Here is a 15,171-nt window from a genome sequence, read left to right as displayed (position 1 = left end):
CATTAGCAATCACGCATTACCAAGTCAAGTGCTTTAGCTTTATTTGATAATGTACTTTTTCCAAAATAATTAGCACAGTTTCGTACAACGCCATGCAGTGTGAAAAGTATCATTTATTACAAATAACAATTTTCCGAATGAAAAAATTCATAATCTCGTAAGTGCAAAGGTTTGACATGATTAAGCTACTTTTATAACTCGTGAAGGATAAGCTTTTAACAAATTCAACATTGTCCAAATCAAAGGTGTGTGCAATGTGACATTGTGTTCATGCTTACTCCCAAGGTTGTTTGTGGTTTATGAAAAGCTATCGTTTTGGAAACTATACTCATTTTTTATGACTATACAGAAAATATCGCCTACTTATTTTAAAGTGAGAAGTGCAGTTTTTGAGTGCAAATAGGCTACAGTATTTCTATATCTTAAGCATGTCATTACATCAACTAAAAGGACTAGTGCTTGGTTGAATAAAATAACTATGTTTGAACAAGTTTCTTGACTTTGACCAAGACATGCCAGTTTATGATGACCACTCGGGATGAATTTTAAAATCTCTTGGTAGAGGTGCGTGTGGCTTGACGTACATCGAGCGCGTATTATCCACACGTCCTCTGTAGTGATATACCTAAAAAGAAATTGTAATTTATTTTTTTATGTTTAAGTCTATTATTGCGACTAGTTTTTCTACTATTGCGTACACTAAGTGGTGTGTACAGTTTCATGTCTGTTAACCAGTAACTGAAAAGACCATTGAATTCAATCCTTGTCTATACCACTTTGTTAGACTTAAAGATAATAAAACTCTAGTTAAATTGACCGGGGTTAGGTTCATATATTATAAATTGACACGTCACTGTGATATAGGTTATATATTACTGTGGCTGCACTCACAGGCATATGATGCCACGTTTGGAATTCTCTGTGCCTCAGCCTGGTGTCGGGCGTAAGCAAACGCAGGTTTTTCTTTCTTGCTGCTTTCATCAGGACCTTTATATTGTCGTCAACCGTCTGATGCCGAATGACTTTTTGTGGCGAAGCTTGTCCCCTGAATTTAGATATGCTTTGTTGTAATGATTAATTTCCATTATCGTCTTGTACAATATAAGATCTAGGCCTATTACTTGTTGTTTTCGAGTGCGCTTAATACAGCCCGTAATCTTGCGTCTTTATCACCCTGAACGTTAGCAGCAGGATGGGTACCACTGGGGCCTCCTAAAAATTTACTTCCGGCTAGCGAAGTAAAAAATCGTATTGCAGCACGTCGATCTAGAAAACAAAAATATATGAGAAAAAAACCGGCATTGATTACATTCTTGACTACTTTTCAGCACACTAAAATTATTGAAATTTACTATTAAGTTTGGAATAGATTTTGAACTGTTGGGTGATAGAGGTTGCCACTTATGTATTTGTTTTAAAGGTATAATAAGAAAAAAACCTTCTTCTGTTGCATTTTTGAGCCATTCACGAACTGCTTTCTTTGCATTTGGTTCTAAAGTGTTTTCCAAGATAATGTCAACTTCCGAATGCCCAAGTTGTCGGAGAACCTAATCCACACGATTGTTAAGAATTGATCAAAGACAGAGCAAAGCAAAGTTTAAATTTGCACTGGGTTACACCTGGGACTGCCAAGTTACAAACCGCGCATAATTATTATTTTATAAGTCTATCATGAAAGCAGTGTTTCGTGAAATTTACTTGGGCTGCGAGACGTTCTTTTCCAGGATTTTTCTTCAGCCATCTTTGTGCCGCCGAATAAGTTCTTGGTTCCAGGGGTTTATCGTTGACTAAGTCAGCACTTAGTGACAGGCGTGGCACTAGAAGTAAAATTGTAGTTTTACTGCATGAATGAATTGTTTTAGTATAGTTACGCTGTATATCCTTTTAAATATTAGCCTGCATTTTAAAAGTAGCCTGTACTTAATGATTGAAGTACAGCGAACTGTATGCACCGCCATTATTTCAATAATGGCTACTCTTGTATTCATCGTTTTTTGATGTATTCGTTGTCAACATGCTATACTTACACGTCGGTATGTGATTGTGCTTTTTTTTATCCATGGCTTTTTCTCGTTTGAAAACTTCGGCCATGTGTTCTTGCTGCTCTGATTTGATTGGTGCAAACTTTCCATGCGGCGGAACGTGATGCGTTGTGTTGGTAATCTCGTGTTGCCGGCTGTACAAATGCTTTCCATATATAGCTATTCATTTTGTTACACAAGCTAATAATTTAATAAATACCAAATAATTTTGTTAATCAAGTGACCATTTCACCGTAAGTAGTTCACGCAGCATATTGTTAAAGATAGGCGGCTAGGTTAACGGAATGGTCATGCAAATAGTGGATTTAAGGTATTTGGGTTTTACTTGAAATTAGGTTTAGATTAGAAGGCAGATTTAGGTTAGGTTTAACTTACTATGTTATAGCATTTAAGTTAGGTTAACAAGAAACCATGAAAATAGCTTTGATTGTACGATTTTTTCCAGTTAAATTGTGACAGCCTTTAGTCAAAAATCATTTCTTAAGACTTATTGCTTCACCACTTATGCTGTTTCTCACCTGCTTCCTCCTCGTTTAGGGTCGTTTTGAATCTGCTTCATTAAACGTGCTTCCCTTGAAGTTGGTCGACCATTATCTGAGTAGCGACTTGGAACTCGCCAATTCATGAACGGCTAAAATGTAATTAACTTTAGTACGATTAAGCTTGGGAAATACTACCGTTTCTCTATTATGCGCGCTGAATAGGATAAACAAAGTTTCTATCGTAAAATTCACCTTTTTCGTAGGTTCCGCCTGCATTTTTTTTTATTTAACGCTGTATAAATTGAATACTAATTCCCCTTTTTAGTATCTGCTTCAGTTGTTTTTGACTCTAAATTTTCGCAGCTTTTGTTACTATCGTTCTGGTAATATTAACGTTAGTGTAAAAACACCGGTCGATTTCACGTGATTATATGCCTTTTAAAAGCTTACCATACCAGAATTGAATTTCTTAAACCCCTATGCATTATATTATAAGCTGAAGGCAAACACTATTCACTGAATCAATAAAGGCTGGTTGACGCTATAGAGATACACTTGAGAAATGCGATAGAATTCGGTCTAGAACCATCACTAAGAAAATACTTAGCACGACAATCTTTTTGATGGATAACAATAGCAAGCGGATAACTGTGCCTTGAAGGACATACAAACAAAGCGAAATTCTTGTTAACATCTATAAGTAACTTAAGCGGCTTTAAAGGGATACTGTGGTAATATTATGGCGATGAAGAAATTTGATACACCGCACACACCATTTGGAATTTTGCCACGGTGCATTTACAAGATTTCTTTAAAGTATTGAGTTATTGTACAAAACGTGGTAAAGGAGTTATTTGATAAGCGCAGCAGGTATTTGTAACAAGGTTTGCCTCATCGATTATTACATTTTAACGTCATTTATCCCAATGATATGTGTAAAACACCGAAATGCTTTTGGTGAAAATGTGCTTCTGGCCCATGTCCCGGATTTGACACGAACTCGTTAATTTTCGTCGTTCAGTTATTCTTTCATGGTTTCGCATGCAAATCATACATTTGGTTATTTTTAGTGTATATTGCGTGAATAACATGAAAATTTCACAGATGACGATATGTTCTTCATTTGGAACGGTACTTGTACTAACCTTACTTGGTTGGGGATTGTTTCTTCCTTCGAGTGGGTGTTCAAGTGGTAAAAATACCCTGGCGCTGGTCATTTTGTCCTCGGAGTCGTTCGCGCTGTTCCTTCGTTTTCGTCCCAAGTAAGATATCGCTTCGCTCCAGTCTTTTCCGTAGGCACTGTCGCATGGAAATATGTTGTGTTTTGTATCTGTATGAACGGCCTTTACCAACTTCCCTGCGAAATGGCCAGGTGGCACATCTGACGGAATATATGCGCAGTACAGGTCTAACGCCATATTTTCAGAATAACTATTAGCAGCAGAAAATCTCGTTAGAGTTGGAAATTCACTAAGTTAAGTGTTAACTCTTTGACATCTCTGTAACTAGATTTTTCTTTTAGCATTCGGTAAAGTTTAAAGAGTGAATTTGTCATTATTACTAAAAATCCAACTGCAGTCTATCATGTTCCGCTGAATTTTCTGAAATTACCACTCATGTCATTTTTGCATGTATACTGACTTTGTTTAACAAGCTGTTTCGCATGTAGTTCTGATAGATTAAAATTATATAGCCCCCTTTCTGAAAAGTAAGCAACGCGATGAAAATCGTTCGCGACTGATATGGTTTATAAATGTAAAAAGCATAATATCATATTATGGTAACTGATGACAACTCCATGCTAGATTGCCACCGAAAGAATCGAACATAACAACGTTGTGTATCAGTTACGCCTCTTTTTAATATGTCGGGCTTAAGAAGTATAAGCACACAACACTGCGATGTGATACAATTTGGAAAATTAGCCATGGTATTAACAATGGCCTGCTGCTATTGATTACTTATACCCTTTAGACTAGGCTACTAGAAGTTTTTATGAAGTTAATACTTATAGCAATGGTAACAAGGATAGGTTGAAGCTTTCCCTATGATTTCTACGAAAATGTTAATTCGGCAAACATTTCGCGCAAGCAGATGTTACTGTAGTATTGAAATAAACTTGCCACATGTCTAGTTTTACCCCTGAAGCCTCCATGAACAGTAAGATTTAAGAGCATTTTTCAGTTTTTTTTTTCAATAATAGTAAATTTTTAGAACTATTTATTTTGTTCACCTAAATGATAGTTAGTCTTGTAACGAAAACAGAACCTTAAGAAGTTATTGGGCTGATTAATTATTATCTTATTGATTAATTTTACATTATTAAACGGAATTGTCGCGGTAATGGCGTAAGCTACGGAATATTGTTAATAAGCCAGAAATTCTAAAAATTGCTAGACCCTTTTGGGCAAGTTGCAACATTTTAACCGGGGTATGTTGTAGTCTGTGTTGAACATTATGCTTATGCTGTTGTAAAAAGTACTTGTTTTACTGTAAAGTTTCCAACAAAAGTTAAATAATCGAAATTATTAATTCAATGCAACTAGTCTTTAAAATTTGGTCTCATAAATTGTGCACTGTAAGAATTGATTTAACATTTGCTAAAATTGCGAAACTAGTTTTAAATCAAGGAGCCCTTAAGTTTTTAAACATATTATATTTATGTTACGTATCGCCCTTTTTGTTCATACTTATTTTAATTTTGTTGTTAAATATGTTTGGGATCAACAGTTAATCGAACGTTTTCCGGCATTTCTTGTTAACAAGTACCGTCACAAAGCTACAGTTTGTCTCAGTATAGGTCGTTACCACTTTGCCTAGGTGGGTATGTTGTAACAGCAAGGCGAAATTTTTTTGCTTAAATGTTACAAACAGGCCATAAACAGAATATTTCTCGCCTTGCTTTAATGATTGCATGATAGGCTGCTTTTCGATAAAAAAGTAGTACTCGCGGTTCTCCACCCAATTTGAATTTTCTACATCCAAAACGGTGTTTCATTTGACACATTAAGTTACAAGCCGTTATATGTTTGAAATATTTGGTGTTACAAATACACATACGACAAACAGTTTGCTGCTAAATATTAATTTTAAAAGTTCACTCATTACTAACCTTCAGAATATGTCGTCAAAATGTTTCCGTTTGAGCCTGAACCAGCTTCCACGCTTCTTGGGTAATAACTGGCCTGAGAAGTCTGTATTCAAGGACATTCGCCGTGCATTCTTTAAGTATAAATTGTTAGGTTTGTGTAGTTGCTTTGTGATTCTATATCGCAAAACACAAAGAAATATAGTATGGGCACCTCGCATTTGTATGTATAACGCGAGTTAGCTGAAATCTAGACAAAGCAAAACAAGACTCCATGCGGTTTGTGGGAGATACGTAAGGGAAGTCAGCGATATGTTATGTCACGTGCAACATAGTCCAAACAATAAGAGGTGATCATATTCCTGCCGGTATGTGTTGCGATCAAAATGTACAGTTGCGTAGATGTGTGTATCTTTACTGCTATGTTTTCTGTATGGAGTTGAAAGCAATGCATACGTCAGGTATTATTATCAATACATCATGATGTGAGCTTTAACACAGAACTTCATTATTTTGCTGATTAGTGCTTACCTTTCTTGTTCTTCAAGGCTGCAAAAAGTTTCAAAAAACGTTGCGGTGTGGAGGAACAAGAGCCTACGTGCCAATTACGTTGCAAGGAAACCATTTTAAGCATGGAGACGTTTCAGTATTAATTGCCAAAATGATACCACAACAGCTTTTGTTAAAGAATTATCCGGAAACGTGCACTTTCATCAGGAAACCGTTCAGTTATTTTAAGGTTCCTATTGCTTCCTATATTTCTTGTACATCTACGAACAACCTTGTTCGGTACGTGGCGCGATCTATAACGCACGCAGTCAATAGGAATACCGGTGTATGTGACTGCCCACTCCTAAACGTCAGATTTTCAGGTATCACGTAAGTGGCTTATCTTTTTCAGTGCAATGGCTTTCGAGTTGCTTATTGCTCACGAAAATGCTTTATTACTCACGGTACGAGATGACGATTTTCCTACCTGGTACCGTAGGTAACAAGGCAGCATCGAGAACGATTTAAATATTAATTCAGCTCCTATGTCAATGCTATAACTACTGTTTACTAAACTCTGTACTCAAATATCAAATTCTATTGATGCATTTCTGGTCATTTGCGGCAAGATTCATAGAAAAAATTTTCTTGCTGCTGTTTTAGTCATTTTATCCCTGAGTTTCCGAAATATACTCTTAAAACGGTCTGTTTTTATGGCACATTACTCTTCGTTATTTAAAAAACGTTTATTCGAACGTTAAATTTAATCTTTAAGCGCTTTGATGTTGTCAATAGTTAAATGTTGCTGTGGAATATAGGACTGCTTCGAGCCTGCGACTATGCTTTTCTTGCTTGCCCTGCAAAACTCAAACGCATGTTATACCATTCGTTGACGTATGGCCATAACTTCATATACATATACAATTAAATGCTGACCATTTTATTTGCCTGGTGATCTCATAGAGACTTGATTGTCCTTAAGCAATTTTAAGTTAAGTATTTGAACTGATCTAATTTACGTATACTGTATATCACTTCTAAAATCTGAAATTTAGCCTAAAGTTGCCCACTAGTTTGCATGATGATAAGCTGCTAAGCAAAAACCTCACTATAAATTGTGCACGATTAAACTGAATGACACGATGACTCACTTAAATCGCCTGTGATGTAATTCAGCGTAGATGTATGGATGGATATACCCAGAGCACCATTCACTTTATAGCAAGCAGGGCGGAAATATTCTATCGGTGCTGATTTTTTCAAAACGTAAGGAACTTTGGTTTGGTGAAAGCTTTCAATTACCCTCTGGAGCTATCCGTGCCAACGCTGACGGGAAACTATTCATCCCGCAGCAATAGCACCACGTCGGACAATCAAACCAAACTGCTAGGTTATATTTAAGTAACTGCAATCAGATTGAAGGAAGTAATGCGCTTTATAGTGTTTATTTTCCTGTACCAGTGTAGTTGTTGACGTGGTACCGCCGCACCGGTTTCTTTCCTTAGCTTTCAAAAATTTCCTGTGGAAATGTACGCTTTTAGCAACATCTCGTTTACAGGCCCGCAATTCGCTATCCCCATAACGGTTGTTCGGTAAATTGCATTTGATGCTAACAATTCATAGCATACTTCACAAAAACCACGTGGGATGCATTTCGGTTTTGGCGTTGCCAATGTACGATTTACGAAGAGATGTAATACGAACGTGCAAATGTTCATAGAAACTAATGTCCTTGAAAGACCATTTAGTGTATAAAAGTACTCACTATTTCTACAATTAGGTCAACGCGAGGGATGTATCGGCCATTGGCCATTTTGGCAAATCATTGGCCACAATCCTTTAAACATCATTATTAAAACATTTCGCAAACACAAGGCTAAGCATGACATTTAGTTTTGACAAAGCTTCTCTCGTCTTTGTGTTTGGATATAATCGCTTGTTTGACGCCTCCATAAACTGGATTGTGGCATGGCGCTATTAACGCTTATTTCCGTATTGTTCTACACAACAACATCGCAAACTTTTTCCATTTTCTGCTGTTACACATATTGCGGTGTGAGCGTAATTTTCGCTTCAACTTACAGGGTTGTGTTGAATGCATAAAGAAAGCGTTCCCGGAAATACTGTAACTCATGCAACATAGGCAAAAATTCTTCATATGCTGCGCGGTGACATTATCGAAAATTCGAAACGCCAACGAAGTACACTGATTTTCTTTGAAAGATTTCCTTTTTCGTGCATATACGGTGACGTACTCTATTTATGAATGCGTTGAGGGGTGGCAATATTTGTTTGAAAGTTGTATCCAAGATTCTCGCGTTTACCAACGCCACCAAAAACTGCGCATATACGCCTCGATATGCAATGTATTCTCCTATTTGAACGTGCAGTAGGTGGACATTTATGACGTACAATTCTAAAACTCTGCTTACAACGATTTTGTAGCGTCATGGTGGTACGTCAGCGTAACTGGTCTACTGTATGTTTTTCTGGGATCAGTTAATTTTCCTGATAAGCAAAGCTTGTATTGCATGGAGGCAATCCGTGCTCAGGTCATAATGAGCATTGCAAAGCATTTGTTCTCACTAGAAAGTTGACTAGACTAGACTAGTTCTATCCTAGTTCTATCTAATATACATAACATAACCTTGCTTTTGCAACTCGATTAAAACGTAAAAAACTGCATAACAGCTGCAAGGCGCGATTTGCTTTGTTGAAAGCAGGCCGTGAAAATTTTCTTTTAATGTTTTCAACTAAGGTCATTGGTTCATAATTCTAACTTTAATATTACTTAATTTTGTGACGAATAAAGAGTGCCAACAAGAAATTGCGCCAAACGAAAAGGGATGAATAACTAAAAACGCTTATGGCGCGAAAAACTTTGGTTCGTGAGGGAGGGACGTGGTCCAACAACTTCCACCCTAAATATGCAAGTGTGCATATATGTTTTAAACATCGAATTGTATCAGGGCTCTGTTCAAGTATGTTTGGACTAGTTCTAAAACCTCCTGTCACCAAGCGAATGTCCCTGTACAAATCGCAGGAAGTGACGATATGGCATGATGTCTGTCACGAGTATTTGATGGTAACTCTGCAATCTGTATCAACACAATACCACTTTAAATGTTCCACCTGACCTAAACTGCCTTGCTTTTTGTTCAATTCAAAACAATGTGTTAATGAGAAACAAGTGAAAACGTTCTAACTTGCACTGAAACGTTGTGCTACTTTTATGATCATACATAAGCCTGCGCGTTTGGATTTTGATATCGTCTTTCAAATCTTTCGTAGAGGCCTATCATGTGAGCAGATTTCAGAAACTCATAAATTGTGTTTCACGCTCATCCAGTTTTGCTACTTCGCTACTAACCAGTCGAAGCTAGCGACTAAGTGGCCGCACTTATTAGCAGTTGTTCAAATAATACTAACAAGAGTAACAGAGATCCCCTATAGGCCTATACAGTCAAATGAATGTTATAAATATTTTACATTTCAAACTATATAATTGTCCAAGTTGCTTGTGTTCAGTTCGAGCTAGAAGTGTAGCAATTATTTATGAATATATGAAAATAGGAATTCGTCCTACATTTTTGTTGTATTATTTGATTTACATTAATGCGCTTTTATTTCTGTACTTTGCTTTCGGTTCTATTTTGTTACTATAACAAAGCCGTTGATTAATACCACCAATTTCAAGAAATATAACACAAATACATATTCTTGACGAGGAAATTCTTCTACTTGGGTCGATTTGATGCGATTGCGGTTCTACCAACGATTTACTATACATTTGGAATGTTTTGTGCTATCATCTAGCTTGGTATAGGATAATTTTGTACGTAAGCAGCCTATATTTGTTATGTTTAACCATTTGTTACGAGCAAACTTGTTTTTTACTTTTCTCGTCGTTAGGCTACATAATATTTTAATAAAGCTTTGATATGATAATGAAAATGAATACAATTCCAGAAACAACTGTAAAGAACTTTAAAAGATGATTTAGTATAACCGGAATAACCAATCAGCATATTAAAGGCTAGTTTTTACGGGAGGCATAGCTGAAAGATACCGCAGTATCAAAACTAGAAACCACGGAACCTGGTAAGCCTTACAAAACTCGAAGAATTTGCACTTGCAATTTGTAATTTTTAGAAGCACCTATCACCCCAACGTATGTAGAAAAGTAAAAATACACCACTTTTAAGTTTTTTTGCATATACTTGATCTCTGCAAGTAGCCCACCAAAGGCAGCCCAAACGCATCCTTTCTTGAACGAAAAAAGCATTTAACTAAGGTGTAGTTTGAAGAAAGTATACACTAAGCCTGACATACGTCAATGTAACCTTGTAACAAGTCGTAGAATAGGGTTGTACAAACAGCTTGTGTGTGTGCTTTTTGCGTGCGTATTAGTTTTCCCATCTTAACCTCTTGCGCTATTTTACTGAAACTTGCCATAATGCGAAAAACGTCAGTGGGCGAGATGGACCATATATTCTATCTGGTGACCATTATCCCAGGACAACAGCTTTCGCTCCTGATGATAATATAACAGTTGGACGTTGTACGAAAATTGGTTCACAAAAGGCACAAATAGCGTTCGTTGAACTCCTGTGTAGGTGTCGTAAGCTTGAGTAATTCGAGTATTTCGTTCGTTGAAGCGATTCGTGGCATAAACGACCCCACAGATCATGAATAAGTGAGATACGGATTGCCTGCAAGTAATGGAATTAGTTAAATTACGGTGATAATGTAACTGCGTTTGGCTTGAATACAAAGTATATGACTTAAGTGTCAACGCAAGGATAATAACTTACCTTAAAAATGGTGTTTTCCAACTGCTAATTACGCGCAGATCTATTGCATTTAACTTGTTTAAAACGTAGGCATACTCGGTGGATGAAGAGTCAAAGTCATTATATGTAGGATACATCACCCAAAGACCTTGTCCGTCGGCAGCCATGTTAACGTTTGTATGACCACGCCATGTAAATGGGGTGGAAGAGTCATACACTGCATTACGCAAGTGGCCCCAAGCACTAACAAACCTGCACAATGTCAAAACATAGCATCTGTTACAGCGATGGTTGTCAATAGCCTATAAAACGTACATCTCGCTTGTGTAAAAGTCAACACAAACCTGTCAACCTGTGCATAATGTAAGGTACATCTAATATAATTACCTGTATGCTAAATCGTATTTGATTAAATTCGTGGAAAATGCTCGGTTGTAGTAAAACGATCCATTGTAAACCATATGGCCCGTTCCAATCCAGTTATACGGCAACATATATGAGTTACTCCAACGGAAATTCCTGTTGTAGGAAACTCCATGAAAATACGCAGAATAAGCAGCGTACTGTTTTTATCCAGTTCGTACTTAACACTGCAAAAATGTACCTAAAGTTTTCTACATTTTCAAACTCAATCAGATTGCTTCCGTAATAAAAGTTGGTCACATATATACGGCCTCTTTTACTAGGTACAGCTTCTGGATCTCGCAGCCATGCTCCTTCACGACGACCGAAATCTTGAATCACTTGCGGTTCGGATAAGTTCAACAATGTGCCACATGATTCTGAACCATATTTTTCGTTAATGTTTGCGAAGCGATATTAAACATAAGTTTGTAAGTGCAGTGCTACCACTTGCCACGAATAATGATTTGCTTTCTTATGGTTAGTTGTAGGCCTACTATTATAATCACAAATGTAGACTATTTCTAGTTTAAGTGTATTTACCAGCCGATTTCATGGGGGCAGTCGTTTGCGTGGTACTTGCCAGATATTCATATTCAGCGTAATAATCGTCATCACCATCAAACGCATTGTCATAATCATGTCGGTTTCTCATTACTCGCTCTTCATTGCTTACTCCTATTTGCTTTGCCGTCTCTGTAAGTTTGCTGATCTGCGTTGGGTTTTCAGTCGGGTGCGAAGACGTTAAACGATATCGATTGTCTGATCTTGTGTGGGCATCACTTGCTCCTTTTCCAGAATGAACACTTTCTCCAGAATCATAATCATAATAGTACTGATCGTCGTAGTAGTCTTTTGGTGTTGGTTGCTTCTCTTGTTGAACGTTTCTGTACGGTTCAAAGTTATTATGCCTTTGCGGAAGTTGAGTCTTGTTCGGTTTTATGTTTACCTCAGACGGACGGGTTGTTGATAAAGATTTTGTAGTCGCTGTGGTTTCCGAAAACTGGATTGTTTCGACAGTTGGCGTCAAAAACAAATCTGGTTTGGTAGGTCTGCTCTCAAGCAAATATTGTATCGCGGTACTGACATTTTTGGTGTTTATCACGTTGCCAAATGTTGTAGCGCTATCAGTTTTGTGAAGCCTGGAAGAATGGTTTTCCTTTTTATCTGGTATTAAACTTTGATGGACAGGTAATATCTTCGGCCGAACAATGGCATCAACACCGTGAGTAATACCTTAAACATATGTCGTATTAGTAGCAACTAGCAATCAATGGTTGTAAATATATCCATGATATGTTGTCTAATATTTATAGTTGGTATCGACGTAGTTTGCTTGATTTCAATTTGTTTTTAAGAGATCATAATCATTATTACCCTTCGCTTTCAGACGAAGCTTATGCCCCCCAGACTCACTTGTAAAGGTTAAATTATATGCTTCAGTGATGTTCTGAACAAGCGGATTGTGCCCAGCAACAGCAGCTTGGAAATCCGTTACGGTCGCTTCAGTGATCGGCTGCTTTGACACTGTAGCTTCGACTACGCTAAAATTGTCATGTTACCTAATAATTTAGGTTCACCACAGCAAATAAGCTAATTCTTTAATTCCACCTAGTATAAAAAGGCGCATATTAAATTGAAATCATACTCTACGTGCGAAGTGAATTCATATAACTTGACCTGGAACACGATTTACTGACAAAGTTTTCAGACTTTACCTAGCAGTGTAATTTGGTAGCTGATTTTCAGCTAATGACGGTTCAGTTTGAATGTTCTGTGAGATATTGTGTGCAAGCCCGCTACTTTCGCTAGTTTCATGCGCGTCTATTTTCTGTAAAAGGATAGACCAAGAATACTTTGTAAATTGGATGCTTGGTTAAATTTAGCTTGATTAAATTTTACCTTCGTGTCTGTACGTTGTAAGTTTTTTTTAAGGAGAGGATGATTTAGGGCGCGTTCTAACTTGTCCAATGCCGATATCAGCTGCGTTATGCTTGACTGAATTTGGCCAAGTTGAACAACGGCGAGGTGGCTTGCAGCTTCATTGATCTTTATTTTCTTTTCTCCACTACGTGTTTGGTTACGCAATTTACTTTCAGATTTTTTTGAAGAGACTCCACTCTATAAAACGCATGCGCAGCATGTCACTGTGGCCGCACAGCCGCTGTAAACGTGTTGCTAGTAATTATATTCGGCATCAATATATGCTTAGTACTACCATATTACCAACATACCATGCAGTTAGGAGGAACTGGCACAAAACACTTGCATTTGCAGTCACTGCCCATTGAAATAGTTTTGACTGAATATATTTCTTTGCGTTTTGTTGGATCGCTTGGGCAAGGTCCGTCATCTACAGTTTCTAAAATACATTTGCATTCACAGTTAGGACCTTCGGTCAAAGTTTCCATCTGTTTGACTTCATATGCGAAATCCTGAGGAAAGATGTAACATAAGTAAACTTTGGGATACAAAAAACATCAATAATTTAATTGCTTGCGACATTAGGTCAACTACAGCAATGTTTACTGTACAAAAACACACTTCAGTCAGCATTATCAGCGTTTTTTGAGGTGTTTTTGGGAACCGAAACGGTCTCTTAATTTTTCTCCAACGGTCTTTTACGAAAATTAACAGGTAGGCCTTAAAGGTCGCGGTCTCATAAATTTCTTAGCGGTCGCCAAAGTCAAATTATATTTACAATAATATTTATAAGTTCTTACCTGAGTGTTTACATTTGAGGTGAAATATATCACCCAAATGTAAATTGTCATCCGCATGTTTGAGGCCTATTCACATTTAATACATTTAGTAACACTGGTAGTTTTCTTCGTGTATTATCGTTTCTACTACCGCTCTAAGTATGCAAACTTGAAACAGCTGTAAACTTTGACCCTCGTTAGTTTGAAGTGAGGCAATTAATTTACATTAAGTTATTGGAGACTACTTGCGGACTTGCGGTTATTTACGGCATCTCACTTTTAACCTATGTTGTAATTTGACGTTCGCCCTGCTCTATAACACTGGAATTTTTCTTAAACGATTTTTGCAGGCCCAGTTTTACTTAATAGGCTATCTTTATTAGTTCTTTATGCTGTTTGCTAATTCTATCATCTTAGCTAACACTCTATCGTTGGTTCACAACTTCATTACGAATATTGGTATAGGTAAATTCATAACAGATGTTGATGGTGACATCACGAGAAGAACCGCAAACAAGATCAAGTCGTTATAACTGATGTACATGTAGCGAGCGAACAACACTTTTCGTATAACCCTTTTTTCTTTATTTACTCCCTTTGAGTTCAGATAACTTTGGTAGCTAGGTTATTTGTTTACCCTACTTCACAACTGTTTAAAACATTTAGTGCTACCTCATACTTGCTGCAAATGCATTTATTTGCGTCACACAATATTCGAAATCAGTGTACTGTAATGTAGTATTTTGTTGCTTGATAATTAGATGAATGATATAATATGTTTATTACGGCTAGACGTTCATTTCATATTCTGTTCGTGGTAACTTGTAGAGGTGTTTCAGCTATCCATCATAGTGCATATTGCTTCACCAGCATACTGGACGGTAATGGTAATGGTAATGTAGGCACTAATGGTTGAAAATTGTGGAAATTGTACAAACTTTACATTTTTATACGTTGATCGCCAAAACTCAGTATATGTTGGAAGCTTAATTTGTTATGTTTTATGGCAATAAAATCAGTCTGAGTAACTTAACACAAATTACTAAAACTCTATCAAGTTTTTAAAGCTATATATTTCTGTTCCTCAAATGAAATTTCAGTCTGAACCAAATGAAAAAATTGTCTGCTATGTCATTCTTGAAAATTACGAATTTCCGTCCATTTGAAGGCCCA

At 37.0% G+C, this 15,171-nt stretch overlaps 2 protein-coding genes across 8 annotated transcripts; both read right to left on the bottom strand.

Annotated features, from left to right (window-relative positions):
• Window positions 1-24: 24 nt before the first annotated feature.
• Window positions 25-6,283, bottom strand: LOC143450790 (uncharacterized). Of its 6 annotated transcripts, none has more exons than XM_076951487.1 (10): window positions 6,144-6,283; window positions 5,637-5,789; window positions 3,670-3,823; window positions 2,561-2,673; window positions 2,028-2,176; window positions 1,699-1,817; window positions 1,439-1,547; window positions 1,122-1,266; window positions 892-1,045; window positions 25-625 (listed from the first exon to the last, which is right to left on the bottom strand). In XM_076951487.1, the coding sequence occupies exons 3-10, from the start codon at window positions 3,739-3,741 to the stop codon at window positions 521-523; spliced, it is 966 nt and encodes a 321-aa protein (XP_076807602.1). In that variant the 5' UTR covers window positions 3,742-3,823; window positions 5,637-5,789; window positions 6,144-6,283; the 3' UTR covers window positions 25-520. The 6 variants fall into 6 exon arrangements, with proteins under 6 accessions (XP_076807602.1, XP_076807603.1, XP_076807601.1 ...); XM_076951488.1 differs by having other exon boundaries at window positions 5,637-5,746; XM_076951486.1 differs by having other exon boundaries at window positions 5,637-6,041; window positions 6,144-6,276.
• Window positions 6,284-10,221: 3,938 nt separating this feature from the next.
• Window positions 10,222-14,529, bottom strand: LOC143450787 (uncharacterized). Of its 2 annotated transcripts, none has more exons than XM_076951481.1 (10): window positions 14,020-14,529; window positions 13,531-13,731; window positions 13,199-13,417; window positions 13,015-13,127; window positions 12,713-12,840; window positions 11,840-12,532; window positions 11,499-11,676; window positions 11,282-11,413; window positions 10,916-11,146; window positions 10,222-10,813 (listed from the first exon to the last, which is right to left on the bottom strand). In XM_076951481.1, the coding sequence occupies exons 1-10, from the start codon at window positions 14,074-14,076 to the stop codon at window positions 10,570-10,572; spliced, it is 2,196 nt and encodes a 731-aa protein (XP_076807596.1). In that variant the 5' UTR covers window positions 14,077-14,529; the 3' UTR covers window positions 10,222-10,569. The 2 variants fall into 2 exon arrangements, with proteins under 2 accessions (XP_076807596.1, XP_076807597.1); XM_076951482.1 differs by having other exon boundaries at window positions 13,531-13,658.
• Between the last annotated feature and the right edge of the window lie 642 nt (window positions 14,530-15,171).

This window comes from Clavelina lepadiformis, chromosome 3 (genome assembly GCF_947623445.1).
Source record: "Clavelina lepadiformis chromosome 3, kaClaLepa1.1, whole genome shotgun sequence".
NCBI classification, from domain to species: domain Eukaryota; kingdom Metazoa; phylum Chordata; class Ascidiacea; order Aplousobranchia; family Clavelinidae; genus Clavelina; species Clavelina lepadiformis.
This window is presented reverse-complemented; position numbering and strand designations above follow the sequence as displayed.